The following is a 19844-nucleotide window of genomic DNA, read 5'->3' on the forward strand; positions in this document are numbered from 1 at the left end:
TCTTCCCCAAATCAGAACCGCAGCTGCCAATGTTTCCAGTTTTGCTTTTCAAGCCCTGAAAATTCTGCAGGTTCAGCTGCTGCCATCCTTTCCCTCTTCACCTCATGCCCCTGGCTAAGATGTGTTTTTTCTGCACTCATTGGACCTTGACACCTCAAAGCTATTGATGTGTGCTCCTAAAGCCAGTACCACTTTTCACATACATAAAAATCATCATGTGCCTATGGCAAATAACCACAAATTCCATCAGTGGTGCATTCCAGATTGAAAGAGAAAAAAAGAAAATCACTATTAGAATTAAAAAGAAAATCACTATTAGAATTATCCACTTTATTCCTGATTAAAGGATAATTACTTATTATGCTCCCAATCTACAACAGTATATATGGACTTAACCTCAGCTCATACCAGTGAGACGCAGGGGGTATTAAATACCATTATAAAAATGGGTCTAAAGCTATTGGATAATTCATGGGTTTTCACAAGTTTTGCATTCTAATTGTATATTTTTTTGCCCAATGCTTCTGCAGCCCTATACAGAAATTTGAAAGACAGGGGACTGGTATTAAATCAGGACATAAAGAATAGACGTGTTTGTGAAGAGTCAATTTGTTAAAATAGTAATGTGCCTTTCATCTGAATTGCAGGGTTTACAACCTTCTCTAAACAGCTACCTAATCTATCAGTAGCTACCCCTATTGCCATAATTTCTAACAAACTAATTCTGATTTTTTGCTTTGGAAGATTTGAAAAAAGCTGAAGAACTAATTGTGATCTGAATGCATCCTCTTAATCCTGTTAAGAACAAAGTCTCTGATGTCGCCAAAAGGCATGCCCTTGGTTAGTCAATGATAACTTTGCTTCCACTGGCCTTTGTCTTGTTCATCTGTTAAGCCACCTGAATCATGCTTTTGCATTCTCTTAGGCCAATGGCACCAGTAATCCAGGAACATAAAAACCTCCAAAGATTACAAGTGTGGAATAAGATTAATCTGATTTATTCTTTACAAATTATATTCTACCAATCGAGATCATTCATCTGTAGTACAAAGCTGAGCCTGCCAGTCACCTAATTTCATTTACAGCTTTAAATAAATATCAGATTCTGTAATACATACAGTGATAAAATAGCCACACAAAAATAGAAAGATGTTATAAATTGCAATGTTTAGGCTGCTTTTTAAAACAAGAAGTTCTCAGACGCCACCTATTGTGCTTCCCAGAAAACTGGAAAAGCTACAGGATTTGCAGGACAAGATAAAAATCTATTTGTGTAATGTCATGTTTCTGTTTACTGCTGATACAGCTGCATTTTCCTTCTCTTGACTTGCAGAATTTCTGAAGCATCAGGGTTGACTGTGACCTGCTGACATCCTTCCATCTCCAATTGGTCCTGTTAAATCAAACTAATATTGTGAGGACAGCCAGTGGACAGGAAGAGGTTTATAACAATTATTCTATAAACATATTTGTATACTAAAAATTAACTCAGCTGGTGAACAAATGAACAAAATATGAATCAATGCTCTGCACTGAGTAAATCTCTACAATGGAAAAGCGCAAAAAACGGAGCCATTCCTTTAAGTCAGATACTACACATGCCAAAGGATTGAATGTGCTCAAGTCCTAATTTCTAATTTGAGCCCTAAATAAAGAGCAAATCAGCAATTACCTGAGTTCCAAGTGGATTACACACCTGTAGATTTCCCTGGGACCATCAGATCATTATCGTATGTAAGACTTAAAAAGATATTGCCTGCAGTCCCCACTGCCTGCATTCCTCAACCACAGTTATAATTTATTTCCTAAGTTACTTTTCAGATAGGAATGCAAATCATGGATATGTCCTGTTTCTCTTGGGCTGGCTTATGTTTGACCTGTTGCTAAAGTTAAAATTTAATTGAAAAAAGTATTTAGAGTGCAGAACTTCTCTTTTATTGTAACTTGATGTTTCCTAAATGTAGGGTCTACAAAGTCCCTGTATGGACTTTTGCTCTCTTGTGCTGGGACATTGCAGATTGGGAATCATCCCTATGGAGGTAGGGAGAAGGAAAAACTGGAAGATCTCAGCTTGTAATTTCTTGCATCTCGGGCTGGATAGAGATGGAGGAGGCCAGAGCATTCCCCCTTTGCAAAAACCCTCCCACAGTACTGGGGAGCCTCCCATAGCACACGTTATGCTTTTAGGAGTCTACACTGATCCTGTCAATACAGTTGCCAGTGGAGATTACATGGCGACACAGATGTGTCTTGCCGAAATCAGGAAAAGAGAATCCCTTCCACCTCTACTTCTGCTTTCCATGGAGGTACCAGGACACTTGGAGACCTGACAACATCCACAAGTTAAGGGAAACACATCTCATAGTATAAGTAAATCCTATCCAGTGGCACTTCCTAGTCCCTACTGGAATTCCTCAGCCATGACAGCGCTGAATTCTCTTGAGAGGTTCCTTCAAATTAAGGTGTACACAGAGCCACAAAGCTTCATGAGGGAAGTATATATATTCGTTTCAAACAGTGGGGAGAACTGTAGACTCCAGGGAGCATTCAAAAGCATTAAACAGGAAGTGTGCCTGTCTGCCTTCTAGAGAGCAGAGTTGTTGGGATTTGTGAGAACGGTTTACTCTACTTACAACTCCAGGTCTGTACTGAGCAGAAGCACCCTGCAATCCCATTTCCCGAATGTATGCCAACTCAGCAGCTCTTCTTGCCATTTCAACTTTGTGAGAACCTGGGGGAGTCCAGCCGATGCCTCTGAGCCAGTTCAAGTCAGACTTGTATTTTACCTGAGAAAATGAACCATACACCAATGTGTATTGTTTTGTTTGGCTCTAATCAAACCACATGCCCTGGGTATTCAAGAGAGAGCATATAAAGAGCAACAGAGTCAATAATAGACAAATCATTCATTTTCAGCAAACAGTCTGTAGTTCTTCCAAGAATGTGATTTTTTTGACAGATAAGGTCTTGGCACTTGGAAAGACAGTGTCGCTCAGCTATACTTACATCACTCTGCAGCTTGTAGGCCTGCTTTGCATGCTTCACATTTAGCTGCTCAGGATCACAAGTGTATTGGTGCAAAGGCTGCCTGTAGTTAACATTGCTTGCAAGCTGCTGGCTTCTCTTAGCATGGAGGAATCCTGGCTGGTTGAGGTGACTCTGGAATTGTGCCCTGTTTTGGGCATATCCACTCCTGTATTGGTTGTCACTCTGGAGTTTCCCCACTCTGAGAACATGCCTGATTTTGGGATCATCATTTGCACTGAGGAATCCAATCTGCTGGCCTCTGTCTCTCAGGAAGGCTTCTCTGTATTTGTACTGCAGGAAAGGCAGAGGAAAAACTCATTTTCACATTTAGATTACCTTCAAATTCTGTTATTTCATAACTTACCCTCTCCTAGCTATCAATAACGTTTCCTGTAGTGCATGAAGGCCAAGGGTTTGTTTGATATCAAATTACATCTCCTAATCTAACAAGACATTTTAGAAGAATGCCCTTTGTGCTAATTTTTAAAGGAGTAGACAGACTTAGGGAGCGCAAAATACTCATAAAAAAACTGTCAGAGGTCTTCTTATTGTTGCACTCTTGGGCATACCCAATACACAGCTCAAGCAATGAAGGTCCTCCATCTTCAGCTTTCTTGCCAACTGTGGTCTTCCATGTTCAAAGGTGAGCCACTTTATTCTAGACCATGCTTTAACTATTCATAGCCTAGTTTTTATTTTATTTTACTACATCATAAGATGCTTCCTTCCCAAGAATAACTCTTTGAAGTGAAAGAGAGCAGTCTGGTATTGGACATTATTAATGGGAGTCTATAGTTGAAAATCTTTGCCCTTAACTGGCATTTGGTTTCACCGGGTCACCAATTTTCCAAACCAGAAAAAGGTTCACTTACACCAGAATTCACCCATTTTTACAGGGTGAGGGCAGCATGGGAAGAGGGTTGGGAAGTGTTTGAAACAGAGCAGTTCTTACATCACTAGCAATCTCTCTTGAAGCTTTTGCTGTCTGGAATGGGATGGCATCAATCCTAAAATCATAGCCAGATGCTCTTGTCTGTTCCCAAGATGTTTTATACAATTTCTGTGTTGAAAAGAAAAGAACAAAACAGTCATTTCCCCCTGCAGTTTCTTAAATGCAGTCCCATAACTGCAATAATAAATGTTTTATCCTACTGGGTTTATTTGTATCAAGAGTCATCAGTACCATCTCCAAGGTTTTGATCCAGTTCTACAGCACTTCAACTTCTTCTCTATTCACCATAATGATAAAATGCCTCATCTGAAAAGTGCCACCAGGGTTTCCTTTTGTACTTGAATGTGGTTGTTTTTGATGTGATTTAATTTCTATTAGAAACTGTGATGCATCAGTCACATCAATATTGCATTGACATTGCCCTTATTCTCTCTTTTGATGCATCCACTTGCAGTGTCTTGGGTTTCATGGCATCATAATTTCAATACCAGTTATTTAAAGCCTTTCAACTGATCCCTGTCTCTATCCCTAGCCACATGTGGCTTCATTAACTCATGTGGAATAACAGCTGGTTCTAACATATTTAATGTGATTTTGAGGATGTGAAATACATTTACATCCTGAAGAGAAATTGCTCTAGATTTGGTTCTTCTTCCATTAGTAGATTTCTTAAAATAGCTTCCAGTCTGCAGGTTCTGCTACACAGCCATGGCATCTTAGCTGACACTTTTGGCTGTCCCTTTCTGATTTTATTGATTTGCATTCTGTAACACTTTAATTCATCCTTTCTGGGGTTTGTGGCCATATGAAAACAAGCACAAAATCCACTTCATATTTCAAAAGATATTCTGTTTCACTGGTGAATTTAGTGCTAGGTGGTGCTTAATTTGTAGGTAAACTGAGATGCCAGAAATCCTGAAAGACAGCCTGGGTAGAAGCAATGCAAGCATTACTGTAGACCCTGCTAACAGGTCTAGGTATGATATTTCATTTGTGTGCAATCACCCTTTTGCCTTTTTACCTTGTCCTCTATCACTTCAAAGAATATAAATCCTGTTTGTTTCTTTCACCTACAGAGCACCTATCACCAAACAAGGAACTCAAAGCTTCTCATAAACTAAGGTCAATGACCCTACTGGTCATTGACAACAGCTAATAAATCAAGGAACAGTATATTAGGAATAGACTGAGTGCCTCTGTCTGGGATAATGCAGAAACAAAATCCCTTTAAACCAATTCCACTCACTGATCCAGCTGCATCCAGGTTGTGCACAACTGACAACTGTGCCTAAGGGATCAGTTCAACACAGTGTTGCAGCTCCATGAAGATAGATTATATAGTCAAGGAAAGAGGATTCTCTATTCTACCTCACCCAAACATAAGTTTAAATTTGTAACTAACCATACCTATACTGAAGGACTAAAATCCTTAATAATAGCTTCCTGCCCCAGCAAGCAGAAGAAATTCACAAAAGACAGACTTTTCCTGATCCCTCTAGATCCAAATCTAGCAACATGCTGGCTGTCCACAGGCCCTGTTTTTTTCAGTTTTGGTCAGGCTCAGAGAACCTGGTTTCTACATATACATGAAAGTTTTTCACTCCCAAGCAAGTTTGTTTTCCTCAATGACAGTGACCAAGTCAACCCCCCTAAGTAAAAGGCTTGCTTACATCACTGATCTGAAGTGCATTCTGGCGGGCTCGGATAAAATCCGGATGATCAGGAGGCAGCGTGTACCTGTGCCTGGCTTCGGAGTCTCCAGCCTTGTACAGTCTCTGTGGAGTCAAAAGTCATTGAAGGTAACTGATACTGGAAGCGATGTTGAGATCAATTCTTTTATGCATTATAGTACAAGAAAAGTTAAGATCACTTATAGTAAAATGAAACCTACGTCACTGCACTGGAGGTAGCTGGTTTTAGCATGAATCAAATCTGGAGAGTCAACCACAGCAGTGAACTTCAAACTTTCTGGCTTCTGACGGTACTTTATCTGAGAGGAGGAGGAACCAACAAAAACAAAGAAAAAAACCCCAAAACACAGGATGTTTCTGCTAATGACATATCAAAATTCCAAGTGTGTGATAACTGGAATAAACCATAAAAGCCACCTACCCAAAGCCACAGTATTAAAAACATACTGTTCTGCTTAAGCCCCAGTTGCTCTTTCAGCTAGGGAATGGCGATGCTGTTGTATCATTGCTGTGGTACCCAGGCACAAAACTTCTTTTTTTGTGTGTGTGCAAGAAGAACTTCCTACTGAAAATTCACATGCAGAATGCTTTCATACACTACGTTTTTGACAGCTCATAATTTTTCTCCATTAATGCATGATACTGAGCAGGCAAATGCCCCTTCAGTGTAGTTGTCAATGCTGTATCTTTCTGTATCACTTCCATAACCACCTGCTCAGAATTTCATAATGGAGTTTACTGCATTTATTTATTGCTGCATGTTTTGTTTATACTCTTGTGTTTCATTCGGAATGGAAAATATTCAGCAGGTGTCACACAGTGGACTTGCATCTCCAGTACTGCTTCTTGGTAACTTACACCTTGTATAAACAGGCTCCCACATCAAAAGGAAATGATAAGCTACATTCGTAAGTGTCATGTAACGAGGAGCCTTGATGGTAAACAATTCCTACAGACGTGCTATCCCATGAAAGATTTATCAGTTACCTCGCTGATGAGCTCTCCAGCCTTCTTTACACTTTCTATCTGCGGAGATCTCAGAGCCATCCAACCAACTCCTTTCATGAAGTTCAGGTCTGATTTATAGCGATGCTGTTAAAAATGAAAATCGTTAGCTATCAGTTTTGTATCCACAGCTATTAAGGGTTTTTTTAAAAAGAATCCCAGATTCATATTAACATTTTGAGGTTTTTCATTTGCCATGCACATATCACATCGTAAAGCCAAACTGTTTGCATTTGTTCATTCCACCAGGAATTAAATAATGTATCATATGCAAGTTACAAGAGAAGGCCCCATGAGTGAATTAGTATGACTCAAAGCAGTAAGTAATAACCTGTTTGTACTGGGTGTAAGAGAACCCCTTTTGAAATAATTTTCTGAGGTGAGTTCAAGTCAGGAATACTAATTATTTTATCTGGTGCATGCTTCCTCATTAACCCCATTTCTAGGAGGACATATTACTCTTTCTTTACTCACATTAAAGGCTGGCTCTACCTCCCAATCCAGTAAAGAAAACAAGGCAGACCCAATAAAATGTGAAAGCCAGTAAAGTACCCACAACCCCAACAATTCTGACTTCTCCTTCAGAGTGACAATGGCTCACTGTGACTTCAATCATCCATTTTTTCAGGTTGGGGTTTTTTTTCCCCTATATGTAAAAGGACATAACAGCCAGCTAGCTCAAGCGTGTTGTACATTACTCCACTAGATAGTAAGGGTATCGGACAAAACTACCTTCATCATTTCTCTGGATTCCTGAGGGGAACCTGTGGGGTCTAAAGGCGAAGACTCAGGTGCTGAGGTTCTTATTCATCTTCTACCTGTCCCTTTGTAGGCAAGCTCTGAAGTACATGCTGTTAGGGTCTAAGGAAATGCCACTTTCCTATCATGTGGGCCGCCACAACCACACATCAGTAAATAGTAAAAAATCCTGCCTTCCTACATCTAACTACCTGCATGCTGTCTGTTAGCCTTTAGAGAAAGCAGTTGGAAAGGCAAAGAACTGCATCTACCAACGGCTTTTATACCATCCCAAGAATATCCCAAAAAAGTTCTGTCAATGAAGAGTACGTTTGGGATACCAGATAGCAAGTACACCAAGTAAGAAAGAAGGATACAAGCTCTCCGGTGTTTTGATTGCCACTCTGACTTTCGTAGCTGGAATACCTGTTAACATCTGCTCATCAGAGCTGATTAAGTCCAACAAATATCCCATCACTTTGTCGCAGTGCTCAGTAATCCTGAGCTCAGTAAATGATCAGCTCTCTAAAGACCTATAAAAAGCATAACTTTCTGAACAACATTTTTCACTTCCCCACTGAATGATTCAGTCTCTTTTCTTACAAAACAAAAACACCTGAACAGAGCTTCCTGCTACAGAGCAGCTAATGACACTGGACCCTAAACTGTCAAAATACAGCTACCTGCATCCATGCAGCTTTACACATGCACTCAACATCTACATCTGTCTGAAAGCGCATACAGACAATGGCTTGTCTCTGAACAAAGGTACATGCTAAGGCAAAGTGAGCATGGATGTGGCCCATGCTGAGATCTGAGATTCCATCATTTCTGTCATCAAAGTTTGTCTGAACTTTCATTTCCATAAGCAATTTCTGCAAACACATCTGAGGAACTGATTATTTGATGTGACCATTTGTGTTGGCAAAATGATCTTCTAATATATCCCAAATCAACCTCTGAGTATTTAACCTTCTCCTCAAAGAATTCTGCATGTAGAGCAGTGGCTGTCAAGCCATTGACTAGCTGTGATCCAAACAGCTGAGAGATGAATGTGTATGCCCCTCCGCTTTAGAATAAGTAATATGGACCACAGTGCTTTTCCACCAGGTTCGTAACACAAGAACCTCCAATTCACGTATGTTCCATATGTGAAGAGCAATCAGATACCTTGCTGCTACACAAACATTAGTTTACAAACGCCTTTCTAAAAACGTTGCCCAATGCCAACATACAATTTGTGCCAGTCACTCAAAGCTTTGTTATTGTTAAATTCAATTTGCTTTTAACAGAAGGAAGGAAAGCCTTTACCTCACTCTGTAGCATGTGGGCTCTTTTGGCCCACTTCATCTTCATGTCTTCTGGGAGTGCTGTAAATTCATGGAGTATCTTTCTGTAATCTTGATCACTTGCTAAGGCCTGGGCTTTCCTGGCATGGACAAGATTCACCATGTCCATGGGCAGATGGTACTGAGACCACACTTCTTGGGATCCCTTTTTATACTCCTGTTCACTCTGTAATTTGGCAGCATGCAAGCAATGCAGCAACCTGGTGTCATCCAGAACACTTCTGGCACCAATGTGCTTTCCTCTCTCCATCACAAAGTTGTGTTTATATTGGTACTAAAAATAAAAACAGGTAAAAGTGAAAAAATGACAAAATTAGACTGGCTAGTCTAGCTAACTAACTTAGGATAAGTCACTGAAACATCTGTGCTGTCTGTAGAAACAGCCAAGGTATGCATCACTAGAAAGTAATTGTTTGAATGTCTCATTGCTCTCAAATTTAAATACCACAGTAGTTGCAACATTAAAGTTAAGTGCATCTCAGTAATTCCATTAATATTCCCAAAGCATTGATCATGCTTAACTTCAGATCATGTACTTTTATTATCTCTCACAGATTTTTATTCCCATCACTAGGAGTAAGAACATAAGAGAAACAAACAAAAGACAGAAGGAAAAAAAAATCGATACAAAAGAGAAACACCATGCACTCTTGTAGCCTTCAGATTTGCAAATGCCACCCAGCTATTTTAAAGAGTAAATTCAGTTTTCCTGGATCAATAACTATGTTGAGAAGCCTAAGATGGTGGTCTGAGCACAAGAATAAGCACCAGCAACCCCTCATTCTCTTCTTAGCTGAGACTATGACTCTCCCTATGATCTTGCATTTATCCTCTCTGTGAAATAGTGATGATGATGATAATGATTATTTATACAGCATCAACAGGGTGCTTGGAACTTTAAAGGGAAGGCCTGGGCCCTGAAGAGTTCATAATGTAGTTGAAATGGGATAATAACACTTATCTACCACACAAGAGAGTTGTGCGTATTAAATTACAGTAGCTAATGTTTATAAAGTGCTTCCAAGATGAAGGGCCAAATTCAGATCTGTTGTAAGTGGATGTAATTCTATTATGGACCTGTATCCTTTATGGCAGATCTGAAGCTGTAACCAAAAGCACTCTGTAAAATACGGTTAAGTATACATTATAAATTACAGCTAGAAATAGTTGCTTCATAAAACGAATACACATGAAATATATTCATATTTTATCACATTAGAGATAAAATATGCAACTAAATACCACATAAAATGAAGACTTCTTTTACTAAATTTAGGTTAATTGTCAGGTTTTCCTAGAAATTATTACATTTCTTGTGAGGAAGGGATGAACTTAGGCTTTCTGAGAAAGGGATACCACCATGTCCGAGTGCATTGCAAACAACAATCCAAATGAGAGGATATTTTTAAAGGTAAGAAGATTCATTTCCTCTATTTCAGAAATTAAGGGGACACATCCTTAATTGCCACTGATTCACTGCATAGATCATCCACTGATTTTCACTTCCTAATCAGACAGGCAGCTCCTGACTTTCAGAGATTCAAAGAACGCTCAGCTTCTTCTGATTCATTTCAATTCAGGAGCACTGAGCACTTCCAAAAGTCGGCTCAAAGCAGGGTGGACAGAATTAGTGGGCACTTTATAATATGAGGAACTGAAAGCCTGGAAAGGAGCAGAATCCCTCTGATTAGTCTGTCTGCAAATACTTTAATTCACTAGGTATTTCCCACTGGAAGATATTTAACCGAGCTTGGTTCCCTATTAGCAGCAATTCTTCCTCTTCTTTTTTTTTTTTTAATTCACACAAAGAATCTCATTCATAAGTAATATATTCTGTCTCACACTTGTCTCACATGGTTGTGGAGTTGCTTTAATTTAGTAAAATCTGCTTTAGACATTGTTTCACATGAAGTTAACAGAAATTAGGCAAGAAGGAAGGTTGAATCATTCAACTCACATCACTGGCAATTTCTCTGGAGGCCCTGGCAGTCTGGAACGGGAGTGCTTCCGTTGTCAGCTTGTAGCCTTGAGCACGTAGATTATTCCAAGATTCTCTGTATTTTGCCTAAAGTAGGAAAGGCACATGTAGATTGCTGTTTCACTTTTAAATGCACAAAGGAACAAACAAAGGAACCCTCTTTCATTTGTTATTCTGCGTTACAGTCTCATTCTTCATAATCAAAGGACTTTCAAAAATTATCTTTGGGAAATCCTACTAATTCAGACAAAACATGTCTTGTTCTTTATGTAGATTTAATTTACTCACAACCATATATATGTTAATGGAGATAAATATCATTATAATCAAATCAGGGAAAGCATAAATAAAATAAACCTACAAAGTCCCCTACTTATCCATCTTCCTTGCTACTGCACAATTCATCCTCCATCTCAAGTAAATATAAGAAATACAGAAGAAATTCTTACATCACTGAGGTTGGCTGCATTTATTCTTGCCCGTGTAAACTCAGGCAGACCCAATGTTGGTGTATAGTGATGCTGACTGTCCTCTCCCGCTGCTTTATACAGGCGCTAGGAAAGAAATCAAAAAGACAATTGCAATTAATTTTCTCTATTTTTTTAAATAATATAAAAGCAATACTTGTTTATGATTGACAGCTATAGTCAGCCAGCACAAAACAGAACTAAGAATATACCATTGCAATTGCAATTGCATAGCTTTTTTTTCTGGGCATAAAAAACTTTTACAATAATTTTTATACATATATCATGATGCCAACCCACTATATTCTTAGTCTTGCATTGATATGTTCCCAGAAGGCCAAAAGTGGACCCAAAAACATTAAGGGCACTATGAAGGTGTGTTAAATAAAAGGCTAGGCATTTCTGGTAGACTTGCCACATTTTCTAGCTTGGATTTTTCCTCACGTTATTACAGATGATTTTGATAATTTGCCTAGGGGTTTTGTCTTGTTTTTCAAAGATTAGAAAAGTGATTCTTTTTTTAGGAGCCCTCTAAAGTGGACCATACTATGCAAATGAGCTCCCTCAAGAACACCCCGCAGACCTGATCTTTTGAGGCTCTGTTTCATGTAAAAAAATGTGATAATGGGACTCTATCATATGGGCACTATTTAAGCTTTTTAAAAGAGATTGAATTGAAAATGGTATTAAATGTTTGGAAATAATAAAGTGTGATCTAACTGTGAAAAAGCACAAATCAGTGATGCTTGCTTTCTTTTTGATGCATTTTCCATTCAGAACAGGGTTGTCTCCTTCCCACTCTTCCATTCCTAGCTCACTGCATTTTGAAAAGCATATTTTCTGATTCACGTTAGGAAAGCCTACCTCATTAGCAATCATATTGCTGAATTTTGCATGAAGCAGGCCAGGAGAGTCTGTCACCGATGTGTACTTGAAGGAATGTGGCTGCTGACGATATTTACTCTGAGTTGACACACAAAGAAAAATGAACAGAATAACTAAATTGTCTGGCAAGATAAAGGACTTTTTCCAATACCAGTGGCCTAGTATTGCTTTGTCTGCTTAAAACTCTACTTTGCAAAGAGTATGTGTCTATTAACCATCAGACTAATTTACCTCTTGCTACTCTGAATTTGATGCATTCAAGTCTCACAGGGGAAATGAAAAGTAAATCAGGAACAAAAAAAAAAAAAAAAGTGCTGCTATGCTGAATACAGTAATAAGGTTCTTTCATTCCTTGGTGTCATTAATGCTGGATAGTGGAATTACAGCAAAGGCAATCCAATCCAGAGGGAAGGTGCTGCACAAGCCTGCTGAACTTTTTTGTGGGAAAAATAAGGTTCCACTTGGCCTGTGGTCCTATGCCAGAATTGTGAATAAAATAACTGAAAGATCACTGCAAGCAGGGATCCCTTCGCTAGAATACAACTAGGAAGAGCACTCTTTCTTAATTTCACATCTATGTGAATATGGGCAACACATCCAAGATAAGAAAGTAGTAGAAACTGTAAGAAGAGAACACAAGAGAGGAAATAAAAATCCAGTTACAGAGGGGGAAAACCACTGCACAAGAAGGTAGCAAGTAAAAAATAGACTAAGACTGTAAGGCAGGAGCAGAGCTGAGGCCAGTGTAATGTATTGGGCATTCTGCAGGCCTAATTTTGGAGAAACAGTACAAGGTAGTTAGAAATAGGCACAGCCTTACTTTTAGTTGAAAAAGCCCACTTAAAATCTAAAATACATAACACAATAAACAACCTCCTGGGACTGAAACACGAGAGAGAAGATTTGCAAAAACAGTTAGCAAAGTCTGCAAAACCTTGAACTTCATCATGTTCACCCATCTGCAGTTAGGACAGGAATGGAATGATCAAATGCAAGGGGAGGGAGCCTAGCATTATCCAGTGAGTCACTTTGCCACCCAGTTTAATAGAAAAACATCTGGCAAACTCTTGTTTGTAGTGGAGAAATCAAAACCCTCTTTTGTTACCTCGCTGATGAGTTCAGAAGCTTTCTTCTTTCCTTCAATCTCTAGGGCCCCTTGAGTAATACATCCAACTCCTCGCATAAAGTTCATGTCAGACCGGTATAAATTCTAAGGAAAACCAAGCAGAAGTAATTACAAGTTTGCATTTGAGATGCCCTCTATTTATTCATCCAAAAATATACAATAATGGTATTCAAATAAATCCATTAAAATTAGTATCTACCACAGAGAGTTCTTGTGTTTATGTATGTGTCCATGTGCATACAGCCCTGACAGATCTACAGTACAGATGCAAGGTTCTGAGGAGTATTAAGTCTCATGAACACCAAATGACATTTTTGCTCCTAACTTCCATTTGTAACCTTGAAAAATCTTTTCCTAGAGACATGAATTTCATTCATATATAATACCTAAATCACAGCTATATATTATTTATTTATAAACATATATAAAATATGACCAGTTTAGAAAAGTGTATGAAAATATTTTTAAATGAAAGCTGGTAACTTCTTAATAAGTAGAATTCCAGCAAAATACCCTTTCTTTTAAACAGTTCTGAATAGTCATAAGTAGGGAACACTGACGAAAAACAGCACTGAGCCACTGTATAGATTTTGTTTAAATATTTTCTAGACAACCAAACCCAGCAGTGACTCACTGTAACTATCACTTTTTTCAAAAGGTACCAATAGGTTACAGGTAGATACATTCTGACAAATATTATTTCATTTGATGATGAGAATAGTGAGGAGGAGGATGATCATCTTATATTCTGCTTCAAAAGAATTATAAAGACCAAACTAGTAAAGAACACATATGCTAACTCAATGGATCTTTGGAAACTGCTACTGCTTATTGAGGGAAGAACTAGCGTTAGTTAATGAGACGTTTTGCTTCAGCCAACCACTTATAATGGAAATGGGCTATGCCATCATTTTATTCAGCTGCCTAGGAAAACAGAACCAGCTCCTCTTCTATTCATGTCTGTCCACTGCTAATCTCTAGACTCAAAGGCATCACAGTGTTCTGTACAGCAAAAATCCTTTGTGAGCTGAAAGGTAAGAGAGGACAACACTAGAGCTTGGTCCTCACCCCTTGCCAGATATCAGCACCAGCTGGTAAGAGTGTTAAATTCTGCTCTCTGAGATGCGTTGCTGCCAACCAGCTTTTCACTCCCAATTCAGAAGAGAGGCATGGATGGAAACCTGCCTCAGAGTCTCCGATTACACGTGTTTTCACCTGAGTTAGGGCAGCACAACTGGCATCGGATGTTTATACTTGTTTGAACACAGTCTGTCATCTTTAATACTGTTGGCTGAAAGTGTTAAACTGATATACAGTAGCATTTTGGGGCCAGACGTATTTTTAAGATACAGCCCCCCGAGGTCTCTGGAGGCAACGTAATCTATCAAAACCCCTTTGCTCAAGGCTGTACCTACAGACACAGCCTAGCCTTGAATTTGTAAGGCATTATCCAGTCAATCTTACTCAAGATTGCATAGGGAGCTAAACTCATCCTTTTAGAACTTCAGTGGTTATGTCTTGGGCCAGAGTTTATAAGTCTCCTACAAATCAGATTTTTAACAATAGGCATCTTTCTTGTGGAGGTACACATGAATTTCACCCAGATGCAAACCAACTCAAATACCAGTTGGTAAACAGTTTGCGTGGTTAGCAAGATCTTAAAAAGAGTATTTCACCAACAGTGCAATCATCCTCACTTGCAAACACTTCTCTGCCCAATCATCAAAGAGCAGTATACTTTATCTCTCAGTATAGTGTGATCACACATGTTGTACAACTGCCCAACAAGATAAATGTCTTATTCCTGAATCTAATCAAGGGGGAACAGCCATTGTTTATCCCTCAGCTGCTACTCAAATACATACTGTCAGCTGTCATGACTTGGAACAGAACTATCTTGCATCAGAACCAACAGGGAAATATCGCTGGGATGTTTTGCAATTACCTCACTCTGTAGTTTGTATGCATTCTTGGCACACCGCAATCTCACATCATCAGTCAAAGAAGTGTACTGGTGTAGCAGCTGCCTGTATTCCTGTTCACTGACCAAAGACTGGGCTTTCCTGGCATGTACCAAGTTTATCATATCCAGTGGCAGGTGGAAGTGAGTCTTTGTATCCTCAAAACCTTGCTTATATTTCACCTATCAAATTAAAAACAGACCACATAGATATCACAACATGATAATTAGAATTCAGGTTTTGATCAGAAGAGATTTTTTCCATATTTCTTCAATTTTCCAGTATAAATTATTCTTTTTAAAAGAAAGTTCCCTAACTTGTTTAACTATATTGTGAATGTTCAATACTTATAATTAGGATATGTGGCAGCCTATTCTTCATCAAAATAGTAGCCATCTACATTATATTCAAATAAGCTGAAATTTCTTTTTTTTCTAAAACTAGATACATTGAATCTATAAAATTATCAAACTGGTAAACAAATTCTTAATTCACTGCATTTCTAGAAAGTACAACAAAAAAGTAAAGCTACTGCATGAGGATAAAATGCAAAGAGCCATATTTACATTAGAATTAGTACAAATCCTCACTCAAAATATTTGTTGGTCTCTATTCATTTGGCCAGTTCTATTTGATAGTTTTAAGTGTTGTTTTTAGTGCTGGGTTTTTTTCACTTCTTGTCTCCGTCCAGGAAAAGAAAGGTGTAGAAATCTTCAAAGAACTTTTTTTACATTACATTTCCCTATCAGGCTATGCAAATTTGAGATGTTCAGGCTGTTGAACAGATAATGAACATCCAGAGTTATTGATGATCATCAAACTGACTTAGAGTAACCTGACAGATGCATGAATTCTTCAGACACTTATTGTTACCTGTATCAGTCTAAGCATACCATCACCATAAGACAGAACCCCAGTACAAGCCCAGCAGTCACTGAAATCCATGAACTCTCCCATTTATATTCACAATCAGGCTCATTATAGACGGTTTTGATAAGAAGATAAATAGTTCTTAGATTATTTATGTGCTTAAAGTCAGGCAAATATTTCACTGCTTTCTGGATCAAGCCACTGTGTTCAAAATGCACTGAAGAATTGCAGTTCTTATAGACAATGAACAAATGATGTTTCTTAGCATATTGCAAGACCAAGTGGGAACCATTCCCCCACCAAAAAAGTCCAACTCAGAATTTCATTAACTCATTCATCCTTTAGTCTTCCAGGAAAACAGTAAATTGAAAACAATCATTGAATAACTTTGTGTCTCTACCAAATTTAATTTAATTCTGTATAAAGACCACTACTGATCCTCAATTAGACCTGCCTCTGAGTAATACTTTTGTGGAGTAAAATATTCCATGCTAGGCAACAGTGATACACAGCAGGGGATCGTGCAAGAATGCAGAGTCTGCTTTTATTGTCAAAATAATGTTACTGTAAATAATGTAAAAGAATGGTAAGAATATCATGATTAGATAAAAATATCCGGAAAGTGGGAGAGAAAGCCCTAGGTTTTAAATAGTATGTTATTCCACAGCCAAGTGCATCTTCCATGAGGAACTGCTCACTGTTAGGAAACCAATTCCAAAATGCCCACATCTTTCTTGTACTTACATCACTCTGCAGCAATGCTGCATGGACTGAATGAGCAATGTGAATATCACCATCCAGGCCACGTGAGCCAACCATCTGTCCTTTCATTTTCTGAAATGCCTCCTTATACTTGTGCTAAAAAGGAAATAAGAATAGAAATGTGAACAGGAGTGAAGAGAAGTAAGCATTAGTCAGATTATGAATAAAAGGGTTTCATATTACGGAAAGAGAGTTATGGAAAATAAATTCTGGCTATAGTCAATATCACTGAATTCTGGCTATACTCAATAAATCTGAATGAAACTTTAGTGGATGCTAGAAAGAACACACCTGTGCAAACATTTCAGTATTTTATCCTATTTATAGAAAAACACAAAAAACCACCAATTAACACTTACAAATAGCTTGGGTTGGCTACCTGCTATTGCACAGGTGGTGGAAGACAAGAACCTGGTGCAGGTGCTCAGAATCAACCTCTGAGGAGCCTCTCCCCATCTGCTCTCTAGAAAAGTCAGAACAACTGGTCTCCTATGCTTGAAATTAATCTGTGTATCTCTACAGCATTTAGAGGACACCTAAGATAAACTCTGACGGGTAAAACTTTCTGAATAAGCAGCCTCTTCCAAAGCTTGCCTAGCTAACAGTGGCTGACAGCTCCTGAACAATCCCTATGTTTGTCCAGTTACTACAGGAGGTAAGTTGGTCAACTTTGCTATGGCTGTTTGCTGTTACAAACCTTCCTTTGCTTAGTTACCAATACTTTATTGTGTCTGCACCTCTAAAAGCAAAACTAACTGGGCCAAGGCCAGATGTGTCCCAGATGCAGAGTTTGCTGGACATGCTGTTTCCATCAAGAGTCACTCAGCAGGGCAGACACAGTCTGGAGTGACTGACGTATCCTAATGGACAATATCATCAGTAAGTTCACATACATCACTTATGATTTCACCCGAAGCCTTTGCTGCCTGGAAGGGAATGGCATCTAGTTTCAGTTGATAGCCACCGTCTTTCATCTTTCCCCAGGATTCCTTATAGCGAATCTAGGAAATATGGAACAGGAATAAAGTAGAGTTGCTGTTCACAGGATTGTCTCTGTAGTATTATTGCTATACTAGCAATGTAACCACATTAGTTTAATTCTATTCTAATGCAGAGGACTAACATAAATGAAACTATCAATACACAACAGGAATAATCACACGACAAATGTGCATTATAAAAATGTATTTGTTTGTTCATCCTTAATCTTCCTAACTTAGGACAAGTTTGATAAGAAGTTTGATTTCTCATATGACTTCAGAAACATTTAGACCATCGAATGATCACATACTGGGGAAAGGAAAGAAATTTCATATGACTTCCTGGGTAGGATAAGTAGCAAAGCACTATCAGCTTTCTCACTTTTCTTTAAAATATTAAAGGTCAGGTATATACCTCACTGATATTCATAGTATTTAATTTGGCCTGAAGGATTTCAGGAAGATCTGTCGTTGGTGTATACTGGTGCTTTACACTCTCTCCATGCTCCTTGTACAGCCTCTGCAAATAGAGATGAATTTCAGTAGCAAGTACTCACTACACATTCAATCACTAGTGCAGACAAAAACACCAACAAATAGGTTTATGGAAAGCAAAGATTACAGAAAAACGACAGCAGCATTAATAAATACAGGCAATTGTATCAGTTAAAAAGGATGAAAAAAGCTTTGGGAGTCTGATACACCTATCAGCTAGAGTATGCTAGCAAGTCCTTGAAGTTTAGAGTGTATAAATCAATGTATATGAAAATTCAGATATTTTAATACTAATTTGATAAGACTTCCAACATATTTGAACAGGGAGAGGGAGAATAAACAGCATTTATTAAGGATGTGCAGCCATAAGTGGCCCACCAACACTTTGAAATTCCACAGAAATTTGGGGAGTTGAAGTTCCCAAACACACCTCTCCAAAGTTGTTCATTTTTAGCAGATAAATATGATGGTAATTGTCTTGTACAATTATTCCAAATTTATGTCCAAAGCTAGTTGCAAGGGGGTGCTCAATAGTCGATGGCAAGACATTAAAAAAAAAATGCAAAGGTGACTGATCCCATCATAAAACAGGTGTCTATGTGGGCTACTCATATCAATCCTTGGAGGAAGAATATAGGGTTGGCCCAGGACTAGATAACTTTTGGATGTCTGCAGACAGATAAGAGGAGTTCTATGCAGTTAACTGGAAATTCCCCTACAATGGCTATGCCGTATCTCTTTCACATTATTTTTCTTTCTTAGCTTAGTTTCTTCTTATATTGACACCATAATTTTCAGATGAGTACAGATAGCCACCTTTTTTTTTTGACCTTAGATATGACCCATGTCTTGACCACCCAACTTGAATTTCCCAGGCTATTATTCCTGTGTAAGCGTGTGAGACCAGCTAGATTAGAATTAACATCTCCATTTCACCCTGCTGCCACCTTCTTTAGCAAGTAGGCCCATTTGTATTGCAGCTACATAAGAAGAAAATTAATGAGAACTCCATGTGTGGAGAAGTAGAGCAGCAGACTGATTTTTGACTGTGGCTGAGTCAAACAAAATGACTCATATTTATCCTGCCGGAGATGTAAGCCTTTTGGATCATATTAATTAAACCAAAGGCACAGACACTATAAGTATTACAATAGCATGTGTTTTACACAAAGTCTTTCATCTTCTTTTTCACTTTAAAAATATCTATTTTCACAATAAAACATCCTCTCATGTTTGAAACTTGTCTTTTTTGAGTGACTTTTGCTTATTATTCACTTCTGTATTATCCCAGTTAAGTCTACAATATTTTTAAATCACTCTTCTATTAAAAATAAACATGTTTAAACACCAAACAGCCTCAATTCCTCCCTTTAAGGTTTCCCCTCCTGGATTTCTCTCTCAGCAGGATGACAGCTTGAAATAATTTATAATTTCTTCATTGTCATGCTGCCTTATATTTTGTTTCCAAAGAATAGGCAGAAACTGCAATTTGAAAGATCTGTTTGAAAAGGGGAAAGAACCTCAAAGGTGTTCTTCCTCAATGAATCTGAAAAGGCCA

The 19844-nt window shown here is 38.4% G+C and overlaps 1 protein-coding gene across 1 annotated transcript in view; it reads right to left on the minus strand.

Annotated features, from left to right (window-relative positions):
- Nucleotides 1-1291: 1291 nt before the first annotated feature.
- Nucleotides 1292-19844, minus strand: part of NRAP (nebulin related anchoring protein) — a gene marked incomplete at both ends in the record, with an annotated part of 53237 nt that continues 34684 nt past the window's right edge. The window contains 16 exons of the mRNA XM_082002311.1: nucleotides 1292-1393; nucleotides 2634-2786; nucleotides 3007-3318; nucleotides 3980-4087; nucleotides 5650-5754; nucleotides 5871-5969; nucleotides 6658-6762; nucleotides 8725-9036; nucleotides 10720-10827; nucleotides 11190-11294; nucleotides 12072-12170; nucleotides 13198-13302; nucleotides 15164-15361; nucleotides 16794-16907; nucleotides 17705-17812; nucleotides 18207-18311. Of these exons, the coding sequence (XP_081858437.1) occupies nucleotides 1292-1393; nucleotides 2634-2786; nucleotides 3007-3318; nucleotides 3980-4087; nucleotides 5650-5754; nucleotides 5871-5969; nucleotides 6658-6762; nucleotides 8725-9036; nucleotides 10720-10827; nucleotides 11190-11294; nucleotides 12072-12170; nucleotides 13198-13302; nucleotides 15164-15361; nucleotides 16794-16907; nucleotides 17705-17812; nucleotides 18207-18311 (2238 nt within the window). The remainder of the gene's footprint in view (nucleotides 1394-2633; nucleotides 2787-3006; nucleotides 3319-3979; nucleotides 4088-5649; nucleotides 5755-5870; nucleotides 5970-6657; nucleotides 6763-8724; nucleotides 9037-10719; nucleotides 10828-11189; nucleotides 11295-12071; nucleotides 12171-13197; nucleotides 13303-15163; nucleotides 15362-16793; nucleotides 16908-17704; nucleotides 17813-18206; nucleotides 18312-19844) is intronic.

The sequence above is a fragment of the Phaethon aethereus genome, assembly GCF_964289735.1.
Source record: "Phaethon aethereus genome assembly, chromosome: 7".
In the NCBI taxonomy this organism is placed as follows: Eukaryota; Metazoa; Chordata; class Aves; order Phaethontiformes; family Phaethontidae; genus Phaethon; species Phaethon aethereus.